Here is a 19,490-nt window from a genome sequence, read left to right on the forward strand (position 1 = left end):
AGGGTTTAGTTATTTCATCTCTGTGGTTCCTTTTTGCCACCTGGATTTTATTTTTTTTAAGGCCCTTGAATCATCCTATTAAGTAGTTGTTAGATCGACATTAGCTGTTTTTACTGATGGGAGCCCTTGAGATAATTAACGGGGGAACTTCTACCGCCCCTGGTGGAGTAATTGGCTAGCCAGCCCCAAATCTGTTAGGCCAGTGGTCCCCAACCTTTTTATCACCGAGGACCACTCAACGCTTTTTACTGAGGCCCGGTGGGGGGGGGGGGGTAGTTTACTCCTGTACTCTCAACCACTGCCCTAACACTCTCTGATTGCTATGGTAATGTTTAAATATCCCTTCAAAATAAGATACAGACACGCCACAACAATGAACATAAGGAACATTTTATTTTCATGGAAATTTTAACTCATGACAATGACAAATCAATGGGAACCCTGAGCTTGTTTCTCTGCAACAAGATAGTCCCATCTGGGAGTGATGGGAGACCATGACACATGAAGTGTGTTGTAAAGGGCTGGGGGGGATGAAGTAGAGGGCCGGGGGGAGGGGGAAACGCGTCCTTCGTGGCCCACCTCCAATTAGTCAACGGACCACATGTGGTCCGTAGCCCACAGGTTGGGGATCGCTATGTTAGGCAATGGATGAGGGATATGTTTTGCCTCTCTGTCCCTATGTTTTGTGATGTAGTTGGAGGGTGAATTGAGTTTAGAGAGTGCCACGCATCACCCAAGCCTAATTTCTCTTCTTGCCCATGGATTCGGAAAACGGTTAGGGCCAATCACAGATAAAGCAGCCGCTGCGGTGTCTATTGGTGCTACTTTCAGATGGGCAACAGGGAAAGAGTTATAGTTCTGCTGTGACAAAATTGCATTTTTGACAGAACCTCATTAAAGGCAGGGCTTTTTATTAAACAGGGGGGCTGTGAGGAAGAGGATTGGTTTTGGCTCTCTTCATCTCACCAGCCCTGACCTTGTAGACTACTGACAGCGGTGGGCTGAGCCTGCCAAAAATATTATTACCAGCAGCAACTTTTGACAAACATTTTTAAGAAGAATTATAGCGAGAGAAGATAGAGGTGCTAAGAGATGTAAATTAATGTGTCATCTTCAGAAAGGGCTAGAATGCAAAATCAAGGATGCATTTTTTCACGGGATCAGGGGAGAGGTCCCTTCCACATAGAGAGCCAGCTTGGTGTAGTGGTTAGGAGTGCAGACTTCTAATCTGATGAGCCGGGTTTGATTCCCCGCTCCTCCACATGCAGCCAGCTGGGTGACCTTGGGCTTGCGGCTTGGGCACAGCAGTAATATTATTTATTATTATTAATAATAACTTACATTTATTGCCCACTTCTCCCTGAAGGCTCGAAGTGGGTTACAACATCTGAATAAAACCCCAATAAAACTCCTTAAAACAGACATAAAAACTGAACCAATACTAATGCAATTCAAATCCCCATGATGATAAGATGCTATGGCAAAAAACTCATCCCAGTTCTGACAATCCCAATAATGCATTCTGGAGGGGAAGGGTGAGCAGAGGGTGCAGAGCTCTCTCAGCCTCACCTCCCTCACAGGATGGAGAGAGGAAAGGGAAGGCAAATGTAAGCCGCTTTGAGACTCCTTTTGGTAGAGAAAAGCAGCATATAAGAACCAACTCTTCTTCTTCAGTAATCTCAGAGCTCTCTCAGCCTCACCTACCTCACAGGGTGTCTGTTGTGGGGAGAAGAAAGGGAAGGTGAATGTAAGCCACTTGGAGATTCCTGACAGAGAAAAGCGGTATATAAGAACCAACTCTTCTTTTACTTCATTAATATCAGGGCTCTCTCAGGCTCACCCACCTCACAGGGTGTCTGTTGTGGGGAGAGGAAAGGAAAGGCGACTGTCAGCCACTCTATTATAAGATCCTGCTTCTTTCTTACAACATGGCAGTGACTTTATTTCTTGCTTGGCTATGTTCTGTTAGTGTCGAGAGATGTGAATGTTCTTTTTTTACAAATTTCTGTTTGCTTTGTCAGACAAGTTTTGGTATTGCCGACTCTCGCCCAACCACAAAGTTTTCCATTATGGAGACTTAGAAGAGAGTCCCCAAGGAGAGGTTCCCCATGATTCATTACAGGACAAGCGTAAGTATTTGAGCTCTAGCAAGTCTCCTGTTTATTTATTATTATATTTGTATACCACCCTCCCCGAGGGCTCAGGGCGGTTTACAGAAAACAGAAGAGGATACAATTAACATACGATAACAGGTAACGGTAACAGTAATAACATTATAACAATAATAAGTTAACAAGACCATAACAATAACATTATAAAATAGAAATTGCAAGAGCCTCAGCTCAACTCTAACTGGACCAAGTGGGTAACCGATTAGTGTTGGTCATGGGGGGGGATCTTGGCGGGGGGCAACTAGAAGCGGTGGTTTGGTCGACCTCAACCAATTGCCTGGCGGAGGAGCTCCCTTTTGCAGGCCCTGTGGAACTGTTTAGGAACTGTTCAGGTTGCTGATTGTTATATTTTTTACAAAATTGTTAAACATTTATTGAGCAATATGAACATATATGATCATATCGACCTGCCTCCCCTCCCGAAACGGCCAATGATGGGCCTGGAGGGGGTGGGAAGGGGAAGGGTCCCAGGTGGGTGCATGCATAGCTTTGCTTCCCAAGCATATTCTGCATGATCATGCCAAGTCTTGAACCCTGATGAATGTTTCAGGGGTTTCTCAATGGTAAAAAAGTTGAGAAATCTGCCTTAAACAAAAACCCTTTGTTTGATTTTCCTGGTAATTGTCAAATAGTAGCAAGTAGACCTTTGTTGCCTCTTCTAAGTTCTGTGGAACTATTTTTAGAGGATTTTTTCTGTCCTTTGTTTCCAGGGATCATTACCTGTATATATTCTTATGTATTTATATCCCACTTTTCAAGCTAGGTTCCCCAGATGGCTTACAATTAAGATCACTTAACATTTTTAGTTAAAGCTGTCCTCCCACCCCTCCCCTTATACAATGGAGGAAGCATCGCCAAATCCTACAGTGTGTGTTGTAACCCCTTCAGTGCCTGGATGGGAAATTCTTGTAGATTTGGGGGTGGAGCCTCAGAGATCAGCATTTGGGAAGAGACCCCAGCAGAGCATGCCAATGCTGTAAGAGTCCACCTCCAAAAGCAGCCATTTTCCCCAGACGAACTGATCTCTGAAATCAGTTTTAATTTCCGAAAATCCCCAAGTTGCCAGTTCTAGTCTGCTGGGACCTGGCAGAAACTGGGTAGATCAATTGGTAGAGATTATTAGAAGAAAGTACAATCTTAGCTTGGTGCAGTGGTTAAGAGTGGCAGCCTCTAATCTGGAGAACCAGGTTTGATTCCCCACTCCTCCACATACAGCCAAGTTGGGTCATCTTAGGGCCAGTTAGAGTTCTCTTAGAGCTGTTCTTATAGATCAGTTCTGTCACAGCTCTCTTAATCCCAACTACCTCACATGGTGTCTGCTGTGGGAAGAGAAAGGGAAGGTGATTGTAAGTTGTTTTGAGACTCCTTTGGTTAGTGAAAATCAGAGTATAAAAAACAACTCTACTTCCAATCTCCCCCTTTTCCAGCTGCTGGTGGCTCCTGCTAGCCAGGCATTATGAAGCACCTGCCAGATGCCAAGTACTGGCTGTATTCCTGGAAGTGCAGTACAATAAAAATAAACTCTGTGGTGCCAAGTTTATTCTGCACAGAAAAAAGTTGATCCTACCTTCCTTAGAAATAGCAATAGCAACGACCAAATGTAGAGGGCATGCAGATCAAACTAATTAAAATATGGTCTAAGCATCAAGTAATCCCAAGCCTGCAGAGTCCCACCTTGGAAAAGCCATCGCAAGCTGCCTTCTGAAGCAGAACTGCCTCCCCTCCTTGTGGAGGAGGGGAGCCTCTAACATGTCCTCAAATGACCTTCCGCAGGAGCGATCAGTTGCTGACATCTGTCAGGAAGTTCTGTCAGAGCACATTAGCGTATGACTATTGAAGGGAGCACTGAAAGACGAAATTCAAACAAAATCACATTTCCGGCTCTTTTGGTCTCCTGGCTGTTTGCACAGATCTCTCAATTTCTGATGCTCACCCACCACACCTTAGCTTCATTGCTGATGGTTTACATTCATGGACTATTGTTCACAATCAAGTGTGACGTAATGTCAAAACATGGAAGCCCCTGGTTCAAATTCCCCTTTGCCATGAGCTCATTAAGCAGCTCCTGGTATATTGGTATCTCAGACCTGGATGCTCTCCCCGCCCGCGATGTGGGAATTATGTCACAGGCCTTCCGCCCAGAGCTATTGTCAAAGCTCGACCAAACTAGTATATGAATGAGAACTATCATTCAATAGCAAAGTGCTTAGTTGGTCTCTCCTGCAAGCTGAGTCATACTATAAACTCTGTAGCAGGGTTGGCCAAACTGTGGCTCTCCAGATGTCCATGGACTACAATCACCATGAGCCCCTGCTGCTGCAGGGGCTCATGGTAATTGCAGTCCATGGACATCTGGAGAGCCACAGTTCAGCCACCCATGTTCCATAGGTTCTTAGCATTCTCCAATCTTATAGCTAAAAGGTAGTGCTTTATTCTGTGCTGGGAACCATCTGCTAATCCAAAGAACCCAAAGAGATCCTCCAGTCAGAGGAAATGCATTTGTCCTCCAAGAGGGATGCCAAGGTTCTTCCGCACGGCAGTTGGCTGAGAGTTACAGGGCTAAGGAGCAGAGCACAGCCTCTTGACAGCACCGGTATATAGTCACACTCACTTATTTTCATGGCATTGCAGACTGGCCTCCAGGCGCTTCCAGAGTTGTTGTTTTACTGCAATCCTTCATCAGAAACTAGGACAGAGTTTAGTATCAGAGCCCTAGCACAGGGAAGAGATGATAGCTTTTTCTCAGGCTTGATTCAGCTTTCGTTAATTGTGAAAGCATGCTGAGCAAACTTCACCCAGTCCTCCAGCTTGGTGGAGTAGTTAGGAGTGCTGACTTCTAATCTGGCAAACTGGGTTAGATTCTGCACTCCCCCACATGCAGCCAGCTGGGTGACTTTGGGCTCAGCATGGTGCTGATAAAACTGTTCTGACCGAGCAGTGATATCAGGGCTCTCTCAGCCTCACCCACCTCACAGGGTATCTGTTGTGGGGAGAGGAAAGGGAAAGGGATTGTAAGCCGCTTTCAGACTCCTTAGGGTAAAGAAAAGCAGCATATAAGAATCAACTCTTCTCTTCTGACTGAACAGTAATATCATGGCTCCCTCAGCCTCACCTCCCTCACAGGGTGTCTGTTGTGGGGAGAGGAAAGGGAAGGCGACTGTAAGCTGCTTTGGAACTACCTCAGATATAGCAAAGCAGCATATAAGAACCAACTCTTCTTCTTCAGTAGGATCCCAATCTATAAAGTGGGATATGAAGTAGTTTAGCAGAGGAGACCACCCCAGACAACATGTCTGCCTGCCCTCACATACCACTGTCAGACTTTTTGAGGTGCCTGGATGGGCACCTTCCAGTTTGCAAGAGATTCCCCGGGGTGAGAATCTGATCACCTGCAGCCAAGCAAACTGATATTTTCAAGGCGGAGTCAACTAAGAAGGCCTCAGAAATAAAAGGAAGACAGGGAGAAGGGAGCCGTATTTCAGGAAACCATGTTGTGCCTGGTGCACTAAGTGTAAAAAGAAAAGATTTTGTGGAAAGGTAATTAGTTTCCTAGACAGGCTAATGCAAGAGCCAGCTTTCGTTCAGGAGGGAATTTCACCTTTAATTAGAACATGTCTTCATTTAATGTGAGAGCACAGAATTCTGCTCCGAGCAGTGATGCCTGGTGGATTGTACCCATCGGTGCTTTCAATGATGGTCTCTGAAGCATAGCAGCAAGAGTTTTGGGGCGTTTGTGCTGTGTTCTGGATTCGGGGGGGGGGGAGGCATCCTCTAACTTTTGGGCTGGGTGCAAAGACCCTTCTAGAATGGAGAAAGGGAAGAACTTGGGAAAGAAGTTTGCAAGGAAAACAAAAACCAAGAAGAGATTCGGAGATTTTTGGAGCAAAGCGTTGAGTCGAAGATCCCAGAGGTGACCTCTGCGTTTCGAGGGTTACTAGAGAAAGAAAATCCATTAACAGTGGCCCTGTACCTTTAACCTTTGTCCTTCCAAGTGCATCCTTTAAAAGGTATGACTGCTTTCTTCCTTGACGGGAGAATTGACTAATCAAATATATATGACTGTGTAGCCTTCTCCACAAAGAGAGAGAGGAGGAAGAGTTAGACTGAAAATAGGGTTGCCAGATCCAGGTTAGAAAATTTTTGGAGGTTTAGGGGTGGGCCTTGGGGAGGGTGGAGTATTTGGGGTTACCTTATCAGGGTATAAGGTTGAGGCCGGTGCGCTAGGGAAGAGCTGGACCCCCCCCCCCCGGTTTACTCTTAGGCAGGTTATGGTCAACAACCCCTTGCCCCCCTTGGTGGATAGTGGGCAAGTTTAGTTATATGTAGTCTGCCGCTTCTGGACATCTTGGGAATTTTTTTGTAATTTGGAATAGTTCTGGTTTTAGGGAAATTTTATTGGGTTATTTTATTGGGGTTTTTATATATGTTGTAACCCACCAAGAGCCACTGGGAGTGGTGGGCTAGAAATCCGATGATGATGATGATGATGATTTAATGCCATAGAGCCCACCCTCAAAAGCAACCACCACCACCACCCCCTGGGGAGGTGATCACTGCAGCCTGGAGATCAGTTATAATGCCAAGAGCTCTCTCAACCCCTGGGGGTTGGCAACCCAAAGTGGGAGGAACAGTAGAGATTTATGTTTTTAGAAAGCAAAAGAAAATTGTTCATCGCTTGATTAAGCTTTCATTCAATAGGTTTCCATGTGGGACTGAGGAGAACGTAGATCAAAATTTGCTTATTGTGATATTTGTCCCAAGATTGGCTTCTCTTTCAGTCAGAATCCTAAAGTTGGAAGGGGCCATTCAGGCCATCTAGTCTGATCCCCTGCTCAATGGGGGACCAGCCTAATCAAGGACAGGTTTATCTCAGGTTCAAATCTCTTGACCACTTTACACGTTGCTTTTTAGGACCTGGATTGCAATTGGCTAGTAGCAAATAGGTGATGTGAGGGAGGGCTCCAAGCCCACGCCCAGATCCTGCTAGCAAGATAAGACTTCAAAAAGCAGAATGAGTCACTGTCCTCTGGGCCCTCCATGCAATCCTCAAGCATGATGCTATGGCTTGGGCCCAAATTGCATTGAAGACTGAAAAAGGAACACCTGGCCAGAACACGGTTAGGGGTCTGGTGAACTAGTCCACGGTAGTGTTGAAAAGTGAACAGCGTTGACCCAGTAATGTCTCCTAGACCAGGGGTAGTCAACCTGTGGTCCTCCAGATGACCATGGACTACAATTCCCATGAGCTCCTGCCAGCGTTGTAGTCCATGAACATCTGGAGGACCACAGGTTGACTACCCTGTCCTAGATGGTTAGGCAACACGATTAACTTGGACCCTTATCTAATTTTTACTGGTCCGTGGCTGGCTGCATGTGAGCAAGTCATACCTCAGAAGCCTCTCCAGACAAGAGTTGCATGCAGTAAATGCACGCTTGTTGCCATTTTGCTGCAAACAATGTGACGCTCTTTTTGCAAGAACTGGGTTCTTTCCCTCAGTACTCACGTGGAAAGATTCGGTTGTTGCTACAGCTGGGAAGATTCCATTCTTCGCCCAGCGATAGCGAGAGTGGAAAGTGGGTTCCTCGTGTGTCACATGACAAAGACTGAGGAAGCATTAGTGGCAAGCAATGTTACACTTGCCCGTAAAAGTCATTCATTATTGTTATTGTGGCTGAGAACTGCCAGTCGCACGTTTGAGAACAGTTATAGAGTATTTTTCAGAAGAAAATATAAGCAAGGCTGTTGCTTCTTCTTTCCCCAAGCAATATCTCACTGTGGGATTTTTTCTGTATTTTGTGGGTTTTAATTTAATTTTGATGGCTGCTTGCTCTGTCTCTCTCTCTTTCTCTCACCCACACACTTACACAACTCACCCACTTCTGTCCTTATACTGAATGGTCTGTTCCATCAGAGAGCCGTTCCCTTCCATTGCCTACAGTAAGGATTTAGTGCTCCAGCACTGAGCAAAGATTCTACCTGGAAAGTAGAATGGGGGTTGAAGTAGATGGCCTGTATGGCCTCTTCCCACTCTATGATTCTAAATTATTTTGTCCATTTATCTTCATAAATAATGCTTTCTCCCTCCTAGTCTGGAGGTATTCAGTGATGCCTCCATCTCTCAAGAAAGGTTGAAATTTTTTTTTGTCGTGGGGTTATCAACCTGTAGTCCTCCAGATGTTCATGGACTACAATTCCCATGAGCCCCTGCCAGCAAATGCTATAGTAGCTATAGTAGCTGTAACACATAATAATTGTGGGGTGCTGTCATGATAGCTGAGCAGACATGGCTATGTTGGAGTGGTCTGGTGTTGAGCTGTAATTCTGGGGAATCTCCAGGCCCCACCTGGAGGCTGGCATCCCTAGGCTATATGGTTCTCCCCCCGCCCCCATGCCATACAAGCAAGATGCTAACTCAACCACTGTGGGTTTTTCATATGTAGGGTCAGGGGGGAACATAAAGGTTAAAGACAATTTTTTTTTTAAGACAATTATCAAAACAGTGGAAGGAATATGTTTAAACAACAATAAGACTCCACAGGGACGGTGTAGACTCAAAAGATGATATAAAAGCTTAAAACTTTTGTGAGCCCCCAAATCCTCATATTCTGTTATGGAAATAGACACAAGGCAGTTGACCTTTTCAGCTGAACATGGGTCACCTGAAGCCCATTGTTTTAGTGAAGACCTACTCTCTTTGGACTCTCTTCTGCGCGTCACATTTTGGAATTGGTACAAGGGATGTCACTTTGGATGCATTGGTTTTGTTTTGCTATTTGTTTGAGGCCATGCGTTTTGATGCCCCTCTGATTCTCTGTTTTTTCTGCCTCTCTCTCTCTCGGCACAGTGCCTGTAGCAGACATAAAAGCAGTTCTGACAGGGAAGGACTGCCCTCACATGAAGGAGAAAGGAGCCCTCAAACAAAACAAGGTATAATTTTCCATTCAATCCTGTGTCCTTTTCGTTATAAACTTTTTGCTCTTTAGAAAACAGTGTCACAGTTCATTCCATTCCAAACAATCTGACTGTTTTTATTTTGAATGTGTTTTGATTTTCTAAGCTGTTCAGCCCCAAAGGTTTGAGGGACGTAACCGTGCTTAAAATAGAATCCAACATACTGGAATAAACAAACAAACAAAACAGTATTAACACCTTCTATAGACCATTTTCCCAACGTAAGCTTGGCTGGCACTTACAAAAACTTTCCAAGCTCAGCATTTAGCACGTCCTTGAAAGGAGAGGAAGGTCATGGATGTGGGACAATCACTAGGCAAGTCACCTTTGTCGCTGGATTATCCAGAGGGCATCTTCTTCAGATTTTGGAGGCTAGAGTGGACCATGCTGTGGGTTTGAGTTGTGTCTGGATAACTGGGATGAGCCTTTGCAACTCTTGAAGCAGCTGTGTTAATGTGTTTTCTGCTGTCCGTCTGTATAAAGTTCTTAGCTACCATCTCCTGCATCAGCTACACGTTTCAAACCAAGACAGGGTCAGATGATTAAGAATACCCGGCCAATTTTTGCATGGTTCACCCCAGCCAGTGCCTTGTTTGGTTTGAGCCACCCGTACGTGATTGCACAACTTACTTTGGTTCCCATTCCATTTCTGCAGCATCTTGTGAAAATGGCCTTAAGCTCCCTTTGATATCATCCCACTCATGGGTGGCACAATCACGTGGCAGCCCACTTTTCTGAATGTTTAGGTATATTTTTCCCATTCGTCATCAGAAAAATTGTTTCATGTTGTGAGCTCCTCAGTAGTCCAGGTTCTATAACAACATTACCTGTATCAACATAATTGTTCCATACTATGAAAGGCTGCACAAAAAGGTTGGGCACATAAAGTATGTCACCTTCCATTTACATGAATGAAGGAGTTTGTTCCAGGTGTTTTTTCTGTGTCAAAGCTGCCACAGCTAGAATCAGAGAATCATAGAGTTGGGACTTGCAGGGTCATCTAGTCCAACCCCCTGCAGATGCCGGAAACTCACAACTACCTGCCCACCCTCAGTGACCCCCATTCTATGTTCAGATGATACCCCCCACCCAAAAAAAACCCGCCAGAATCCCTGGTCAGTCTGGCCTGGGGAAAATTCGCCTCCTGACCCCAAAGTGGCAATTGGCATTTCTCTGGCCATGCAAGAAAGGGTCACAAGAGCCAAGCTCAGACACAATCCCTTCTGCCCACCAACTAACAATCAGTCTAAGTACACAGAATAAGGATTTTGGCCAGATGGCTCTCTAGCCTCTGCTTTAAAACTTCCAAATAAAGAGAACCCACCACCTCCCGAGGAAGCCTGTTCCACTGAGGAACCGCTCTGCCAGCTGAAAGAGAGAGCTGACTCCAGAGCAATTGTTCCTGAGTTCAAAGCTTGAGTTGAGGTCCCCCCAAGCCTCTCAGCCTTGGAGCTTCCAAGGGATGTTTTCATCCTTCCGCCCTAAGTTATGCATAGCAGCTGCCTCCACATTTTTACATTGGCAGGACAGAAGCAGCAGAATGCTTAGTGCCACAAGCCAAACAAAAAACAAAATTAAAAAAACCCACCAGATTTGGCAGACTGTCCTTACTGGTGGCTTCATCATCTTCCCGTTTGCCAGCATGCAGCTTTCATCTTTCCCATCAGAATCCTTTGAAAATAAATAAGCATAGTGCCATGCAGCAACTTGGGGCCACAAATAGCTGGGACAGATTCAGAACATACTATAGAATTCACCTTCCATTTGAGTATGCCAATTATCAGAGCTGACTTTAATTCCAAATTGTCCCCCAAAATTTTTTTAATGTCTCTTGAATTATCTATAGAAATCTAGACTGTAGATTCTAATTTATGTTTACTAGTCCCCACCCAGCTCACATGGGTGGGACCTGTAGAGATGTTTCTTGAGAGCCAGCTTGGTGTGGTGGTTAAGAGCGGAGGCTTCTCATCTGGCAAGATGGGTTTGATTCCTCACTCCTCCGCATTCAGAAGAAGAAGAGTTGGTTCTTATGTGCCGCTTTTCTCTACCCAAAGGAGTCTCAAAGTGGCTTACATTCACCTTCCCTTTCCTCTCCCCACAACAGACACCCTGTGAGGTGGGTGAGGCTGAGAGAGCCCTGAGATTACTGCTTGGTCAGAAGAGCTTTCTCTGTGCTGTGGTGAGCCCAAGGTCACCCAGCTGGTTGCATATGGGGGAGCGCAGAATCAAACCCAGCTCACCAGATTAGAAGTCTGCACTCCTAACCACTACACCAAACTGGCCAAGTAAAGCAGTAATTTACAACGGGATCCTAATGCAGAGTTGCTCCAGACTAAAACTCTAGTTATCAGTGGGCTTAGACCGTAGTAACACCACATGGGATTACACTAAGACCCTTCTTTGTATTTAACAGGAATATAACAGCATCATTACATTTTCTGTCATTTGTTGATAAAAGGAAAGGCAGATCTTTTATTGTGCTATACTCTTCTGGGACGCACCAAACTGGGTGTGAACTTCTTTTGGGGGGATAAATATTTTCATTGTCTTCCTTAGGAGGTGCTGGAGCTTGCTTTCTCTATACTGCACGATTCAAATGGACATCTGGATTTCATTGCTCCAGACAAGCATGAGGTAAATCTCTGTAGGCGTGTGAAAAGGAAAACTGGGAAAAGGGGGAAGAGAAGGAGAGAATAATTCATCAGTCTTGAAGAGTTCAGCTGAACTTTGTCAGGGATTCTAGAAGAATTAGCTGGCAGGGTTGTTGAATCTCTGAATAGCAGGTATCCAACCACACCTGAAGGGACTTTGAGAAGAAGTTGTCCAGGAGGCTGGTGAACTGACCACAGATACCCATTTCTGACAGTGGATTTATACTGCTGCAGATATTCTGTGACTCTCCCATTTAAAATGATAGATGTCAAAACCAACTGGGCCTACATTAAATCCTGTGCTTGGAGGGTGGAAGAAATTGACACATCATTGTGTACATTAGTGGTCCTCAACCTTGGGGTTGCAAGCCCATTTGGGGTTGCTTGGCCCCTTTTGCGGAATCACCCTGTTGGCTGCCGCTGCGGTAGTAGGTGGTGGTGGTGGCGGCAGCGAGCAGAGGTGGGTGGAGGCAGAGGCAGCCAAGCCATAGCACTGGCCGCCTCGATTGTTGTGCGCCTGCGCACACACTGCCCACACACACGCCACCCGCGCGCATGCACGCACACGTCGCTGCTGCCGCCAAAGTTGGAGTCGTGGCGAAAAGGTTGAGAACCGCTGGTGTACACCTTGATCTCATGCTTTGAAGGGTTTGAAGTTTCAAATGCTAAACTGGAAAAGCTGGCATTTTCATTCTAAAGACATCCAAGCTCTTGATGTGTGTGGTGCAAGCCAGAAAACAAAGACACATGGCCAATGAAATGATATTTCCACTGGAGGAAGGATCCCGAATCAGATTTGATTCCTAATGAGCTGTTTAAGGTCTTCATCTTGGTGGGCTAAAATCTTGGCTCCTCTCATTACATATATAAACTTCCCTGGTAAAATCCCTAATGCATGAAGACACTCAATAATAGTTCCAGTCTTCATAAAGAGTTGACAATCAGGCCCTACATGCTATTGACCGATAAGCTTACTAACCTCTCTAGGAAAGCTCCATATTTATATTTCAAGTTCTGTATTTGAGTCGAACAATGTGAGGTTTTAGGCTGGGAACAAATAGGGTTTAAAACAGGTTCTTCCAACATAGATCACTGTCTAATACTCCATCTCCTAGCTGAGAAATATACCAGTTTAAGTGGCTATCTTTTTGTGGAGTTTATGGATTTCAGGAGGGCCTTTGATTCAGTTTGCGGAGAAAAACTAAAAGTTAAATTAACAAACTGCTATTGATAAATGACCACTAGGTCTTAAGCAGCCATTTCACACAGATCTCACTGCCCAGATGCAAGGTGACCCGGAATGCCAATTGTCAGGGTTGTTTATAAAGTAGATAAAGGAGCAAAGGAAAAGATGCCTCCTAGCCCTCATTTTGCTCAGTCTTTATATTAAAGGTAAAGGTATCCCCTGTGCAAGCACCGGGTCATATCTGACCCTTGGGGTGATGCCCCAGTCATTACCGTTTACCCCCCAGCAAGCTTGGTACTCATTTTACCGACCTCGGAAGGATGGAAGGCTGAGTCAACCTTGAGCCGGCTGGGATCGAACTCCCAACCTCATGGGCAGAGCTTCAGTCAGCATGTCTGCTGCCTTACCACTCTGCGCCACAAGAGGCTCTTGTCTTTATATTAGTCTCTTCTAATTTTTCTGAGTCTACCTCTGTCCATTAGTACTTCTATTCTTCTCTCTGCAGACGGTGCAGATCCAACTAAAGTTGAACTCCAAAGATCATTAAGAATAATTTTTTTCACATTACTCGTCTAAGAAGGGCTTGAATATTCAAGTCTAAAATTATGGCCTTCTCTAAGAAAAGGGAAAATCTGCTTTTTAACTGGCCCTTAGATGGTGACCAGCTGGATCAGGTTAAGATACTGAGATATCCTGTTTACATCCAATTTCTCTTGGAGCACTATCTGTTAGTTGGCATCCAATAAAGTCAAAAGAGCAACTGCTCCATTATATTTCCATTTTTCTTTGGCCATCTGAAGCAAATTCCAGCTAAAGAGAATGGTGGATTAGTTATTTTGAAGTAATATATACAGAGCAGAGTGTACCATTGAGCCTTTTCTGTTCTGTTCTCTTGTCACATTCATATTAGAAACCTTTTTCTTTCTTTTTTTTCTTTTCAAAAAAACGTTGCTGCGGACAGAGCGCTCTAGCTATTTTTAAGCTCAGCACTATTTTGCAGCACACGGTCAGCTAAATTTAAAATCCATTGGCATGGAATCTAAGAGAATCATTTATATGAGTGGGGGGAAGGACTCACAAGCATGGTTGATTTAATTTTCCACTGATAAAGTAGGACACAGGCCAGTGTGATTGAAATCTTTATTTTTGGTTCACAGTTTTTGTTCACAGTTGCATAAATGGCTTTTAGTAATACATTTGTGTGACTGATTCAATAGGATTTGACTGCCGTTCCTGCAGTCCTCTGGGGCTGTTGATTTAAAATAGTTATTTAGCCCCTGTTTATTTGGAGTTTTTCAGCATCAGGGTGATGTGATAGTCTCTCTCTCTCTCCCTTTCTCTCTCTCTCCCTCCCTCCCTCCCTCTGTAATGCAGGGAAAATGTTAGAATATTTCTTAAGAGTGGACAGTTTAATCCAGCACCTATAGTAGAGCTTTTAAATGTCACACTATTCTGACAGAATTGTAATTATTTAAAAGGGCTTTGCATTGCAGGACTTCACTCCTTCCAAAAATAAAACCAGCCTTATGATACATGGATTTTATGTTAATAATGTATAGTACTGCTCTTTAGATTTTCACCTACTTGCCTCAATAAAAACCAAGATCTGTGCCTATTTGCTGGGTAAGACATCCTTCTAGTCAGACTGATATGAATGTGAGGAAATGGCAGAAAACGTGGTGAGCAAGAACATCAGACCAGGCCTCCATTTCTTTTTAAACCTGAGAAACCAGCCCAAGATTGTTACCTAGTATGGTATAGTGGTTAAGAGCAGCAGCTTGATTCCCTCCTTCTCCTCCACATGAAGCCTGCTGGGTGACCTTAGACCAGTCACTCAGAGCTCTCTCGGCCCCACCTACCATACAGGGTATCTGTTGTGGGGAGAGGAACGGAAGGCAATTGTAAGCTGCTTTGAGACTTCTTCAGGTAGAGAAAAGCGGCATATAAGAACCAGCTCTCCTTCTCCTTCTTCTGGAAAGCGTTCTGTCCATGGTAACACTCCATGGGATACACATAAGTTGCTAATCTTCTGATAGGGCCTGGAGTTTTCCCAGAATTCCCTGGAGAAAATGGCTGCTCTGAAAGGTAGACTCTGTGGTATCATACCTGGCTGAGGTTCCTCCCCAGGCTCCACCCCCACATAAAACCCAACTCTTCTTCATCATCATCTTTAAATACATTTGGATTTCCTAGGATGGTGGAGAGATCTGATTCTAAAGCAAGTTCTAAGGGAATGGGGGAAAGCCTGGGATAATGAAGGGCTGTCTCTTTGCCCCTGCTGTTAAATATAAATAACTCAAGTTGGATTCTGACTCCCTTCTCCTTAGTGGGGAGCCTCCTCCCATGGAAGGAGTTTTATTCCAGCTTAGGATTGCTCTTTTTGGAGGAAAGGAAGGACATTGTAGAATATGATGTTGTGTTTAGAGCATCAACACTGGCAACATGGAAAGGCAAGAAAGGGAAGGAAAGAGCTTAGGATGCATTTCTGTTACTGAAGAAGAGATGCATTGTTTGCAATTCCAGACCTGTGATTTGGCAACACTCACATTATTTATTTGTTCATTAAGAAGCATAAGATTTAGTCTAGCAGTGGCAGTCAGTTGGCCGGCAAACCAGTATAAAGGCCATTGCTTTCCTTTGACGTTAGCTGCCTGTGAATATGGAGGTTCCTTCTTGTCACCATGGCTAGTAGCTTATCCTCCATGAATCTTTCCAAACCTTTTTTTAAGCCACCAGTGATGGTAGCTGTCATTATGTCCTCTGGCAGTAAACACCACAATTGAGAGAGCCAGTTTGGTGTAGTGGTTAGGAGTGTGGACTTCTAATCTGGCATGCCGGGTTCAATTCTGCACTCCCCCACATGCAGCCAGCTGGGTGACCCTGGGCTCCCCATGGCGCTGATAAAGCTGTTCTGGCCGAGCAGTGATATCAGCCTCACCCACCTCACATGGTTTCTGTTGTGGGGAGAGGAAAGGGAAGGCGATTGTAAGCTGCTTTGAACCTCCTTCGGGTAGAGAAAAGCGGCATATAAGAACCAACCTTCTTCTTCATTGAGTAATTTCTATTGCTCTTTGAGAATCTATTGCTCATTAGCCTCTTTGGGTGACCCTGAGTTTTGGTATTATAAGAGAGGGAGGAAAAGATACTTATACTCCAGTTGTCCCATCATCAACAGTGGCTTAAGATGGCTTATTAAAGCCAGTATTCACCACCCCAACAAATGACTTAAAAACCCTCAAGCATAACATGATAACAAGCAAAAGTAGATACTTATCTCATGCCTTATCCCGAGACACTGTCAAAAGAGTTTCCAGAGATGGAAACTCCCCTGAATTCCATGGAAGCTCCCCTGAATTCTTCAGAGAGTTGATTCCAGAGGGCAAGACCCACAGGCAAGAATCTGCATTCAAGGTGTGGCAGATCTAATACAGTGAAGATAGTCAATAGGGAGCAGTGTGGGAAGAGAACAAGAATTCTGTGGTCACCGTGCTCTTAAGACAACTTTAAACATTTCAGAGAACAAGTGTTTCCAGTGTAAGTTCTAAAGTGAAAGTTGGTGCCAATCCTCCATGTGACCCAGATGCCAGTACAGATGTCACATTCCACCACAGCAGATACATGAAGTTTCACTTCAGAACCCAGTCCTTTTCACTTTTGAGTAACACCTGAAGCCATCTTTAAAGACCTATGTTCGTTGTATATTTTAGAAACTTAGGATAAGCTAAGGGTCCAGTGGTACCTTTAATTAAATTTATTCCAGGGCTGATTCTACACTTACTTTGTTTTTTCCATTGTGGATCCTGCTGAATTCAGATAAATTTGAACTCAGGTCTTCCTCTATTCCCTATCCCCCCAATTGAAACAGAAAGTGTTCTGCACATGATTGGGAAAGCTCAGAACAGGGGGGGGAGGGGGGAAAGCGCAGCAGGAGCCTATTTCTTTTCTTGAGTGGTGGGGGGGAGAGAGGATTGGAGACAGCAGAGGATGGGGGAATAAATCCAAGAGACAAACCTCTGATGAGAGAAGTTAGGATTTCTGGAGCGCAGTCACTTTAAGACAAGCCTTGCAACTGGGAACCAGGAAGTCTTTGAACTGACACCCTGGCCAATCAGGGAAGACTGCTTTGCTACAGCATTGGAGGCACGAGGCCGGAAGTTAATTTGCAAAAAGCAGAGAGCTGCACGTTTAGTGATGCCGATTTTTCAAATATCGAGGAATATATCAATTTCTGGATATCGTGGGGGAAAGGTAGGGTCACTCCAGATAAATCATGCATGTAGCAGAAAACATAAAGTGCCCAAAACCAAAGTGGAAATCAAATTCAGTGTAGACAGCAGGGATTTATTCAAGCTGACTGTGGGTAAAAAGCCCCGTGCAGACTACACCCAGCATCAGCTATCAGCTAATTTCACATATGTTGGATAATGCACTTTAGAAGTGAAAAATCCACCTGCAAAAAGGACATCAAAAGTGCATTATCCAATGTGTATGAAATGTCCATCGGGTGCAGGATAAAGACTTTATTTTCAAATTCCCACGTTCTGAAGGCATTTATAACAGTGGTCCCCAACCTTTCTGAGTTTGGGGACCGGCAGGGCATCGGGGCGCGCCCGAGGGCCGCGCCCACGCATCGGGCCGCACCCGCGTGCCGCGCCCGGGTGCCGCGCCCGCGCATCGGGCCTGATTCCCTCTCCCGCCCTCCCGCAGTAAGAAGCTTCCCGGGCCGCAAGCTTGCGGCCCGAGAAGTTTTTTACTGCGGGGGGGCGGGGAGAGGGAGCCGCGGCCCGGCGCCATGACCTTTGCGGCCCAGCACCGGGCCGTGGCCCGCAGGTTGGGGACCACTGATTTATAACACAAAGGCTCTTGTGTTACATACATGCTCGGCCAAAAATGACAGTAGTTGTAGAAATACTATCCGTTGCATTGTTTTGGGAAATGAGATTAATGGAGGTTTCTCCCTGTCTCTCTCTTGGACACGCAAAGTACTGTGTGTGGACAGATGGCCTCAACGCCCTTCTTGGAAAGGATATGATGAGTGAACTCACTCGCAATGACTTGGACACTCTCCTCAGTATGGAGATTAAGCTTCGTCTCCTGGACCTGGAGAACATTCAGATTCCCGATGCTCCCCCACCCATCCCGAAGGAGCCAAGCAATTACGACTTTGTTTATGACTGTAACTAAAGCAACGCGGCCTGCTGAGACTTACATTTCAACTGGAATTACTAGAACTGGAGAAATCTTTGATTTTTTTTCTTTTCTTTTTTTTTTTTAAGAAGAGAGCAAGATCTGCACATTGGACTTCGTTTGGGGGGACCATAAAACATTTATTTCTCCCCCATCACACACCTTTCTCCCTACCTTGCTCTCTAGTCCTGCCCTCCCCTGTTTGCTAGTAAAAACTACAACAACGGTGTTTTCTTTGGCCGTCAGGCAAGATCACATGAACATTCTGATTTAAGAGATGTTCCTCGTTTCTAAAAACACTGGAATACACGTTCCAAATTTTAAAAACCGTGTGAGCAACGATGCTTGACCGCTCATGCAGATCCAACACTGCAGGCACTCCAACTGGAAAGGAAGATGTAAGAAAAGAGGGGAAGCAACCCTAAATGGAGGACGGTGAGAGGTGTCTCCCCCACCATGCAGCCATTGCGGCATTGGCTCAACAGCCAGCTTCAGTGAAAATAAAGAAGATTATTAACGCTTTCAACTTCTACAGTATTGTTCTCACGACTCACCATAACCACCAATTCCATTAACACCAGCAACTTCCCCCATTCGTGCTGTGTCACGTGACCATTTCTTTAGGATGGAAGCTTTTCTGGCAGTCATTTCTAACCTGTCAATAACCGCATCTTAATGACCCCCCTCCCCAACTGACCTCCACACCATTTTATGAACCCAGTAACTGTTTTATGTGCCTGTTGTCTCACATATCATTAGAACTGGTGGGTTGGGCTGTGTTTCTGTTCGTTTTTGGTTTCGTTGGGTTTATTTTGTGTTCAGAGCAGCAGATCCCGCGGACCCCGAAAACTGCCATGTGTTCCAGGCCACACCCTGATTGGAAGGGGTTGCAGATTTACCAGAGATTTGTTTTTGTACAAAACATTTGAATGGTTTTTGCCAAAAATATATATTTAATGAAGAAGTAAAGTGTATTGTCTGTACTTAAAAAAAAAAAAGTCTGATTTTTTTGTTTTTGATTTCTGAGTGGTCCCATGATCACTTGATCTGGGGTGAGCAAAAAATGCCCCAAACATTCCCATTGACGTTACTGTTGAATAAAATTGGACTTGTGCTTATTTTTGGAATTTTGTCTTCATTCTCTGGTTCTTACATAAAGGTAAAGGTGTCCCCTGTGCAAGCACTGGGTCATGTCTGACGCTTGGGGTGACGCCCTCCAGCGTTTTCATGGCAGACTCAATACGGGGTGGTTTGCCAGTGCCTTCCCCAGTCATTACCGTTTTACCCCCCAGCAAGCTGGGTACTCATTTTACCAACCTCAGAAGGATGGAAGGCTGAGTCAA

The 19,490-nt window shown here is 44.9% G+C and overlaps 1 protein-coding gene across 8 annotated transcripts in view; it reads left to right on the plus strand.

Annotated features, from left to right (window-relative positions):
- The window catches only part of ELMO1 (engulfment and cell motility 1), a 319,611-nt gene extending 300,346 nt beyond the window's left edge, over positions 1-19,265 (plus strand). For all 8 annotated transcript variants that reach the window (XM_077302738.1, XM_077302743.1, XM_077302739.1 and 5 more), the window contains 4 exons: positions 2,022-2,129; positions 9,017-9,099; positions 11,680-11,757; positions 17,944-19,265. In XM_077302738.1, the coding sequence (XP_077158853.1) occupies positions 2,022-2,129; positions 9,017-9,099; positions 11,680-11,757; positions 17,944-18,144 (470 nt within the window). In that variant the 3' untranslated portion in view covers positions 18,145-19,265. The remainder of the gene's footprint in view (positions 1-2,021; positions 2,130-9,016; positions 9,100-11,679; positions 11,758-17,943) is intronic.
- Positions 19,266-19,490: the final 225 nt, after the last annotated feature.

This window comes from Paroedura picta, chromosome 11, assembly GCF_049243985.1.
Source record: "Paroedura picta isolate Pp20150507F chromosome 11, Ppicta_v3.0, whole genome shotgun sequence".
NCBI lineage: Eukaryota > Metazoa > Chordata > Lepidosauria > Squamata > Gekkonidae > Paroedura > Paroedura picta.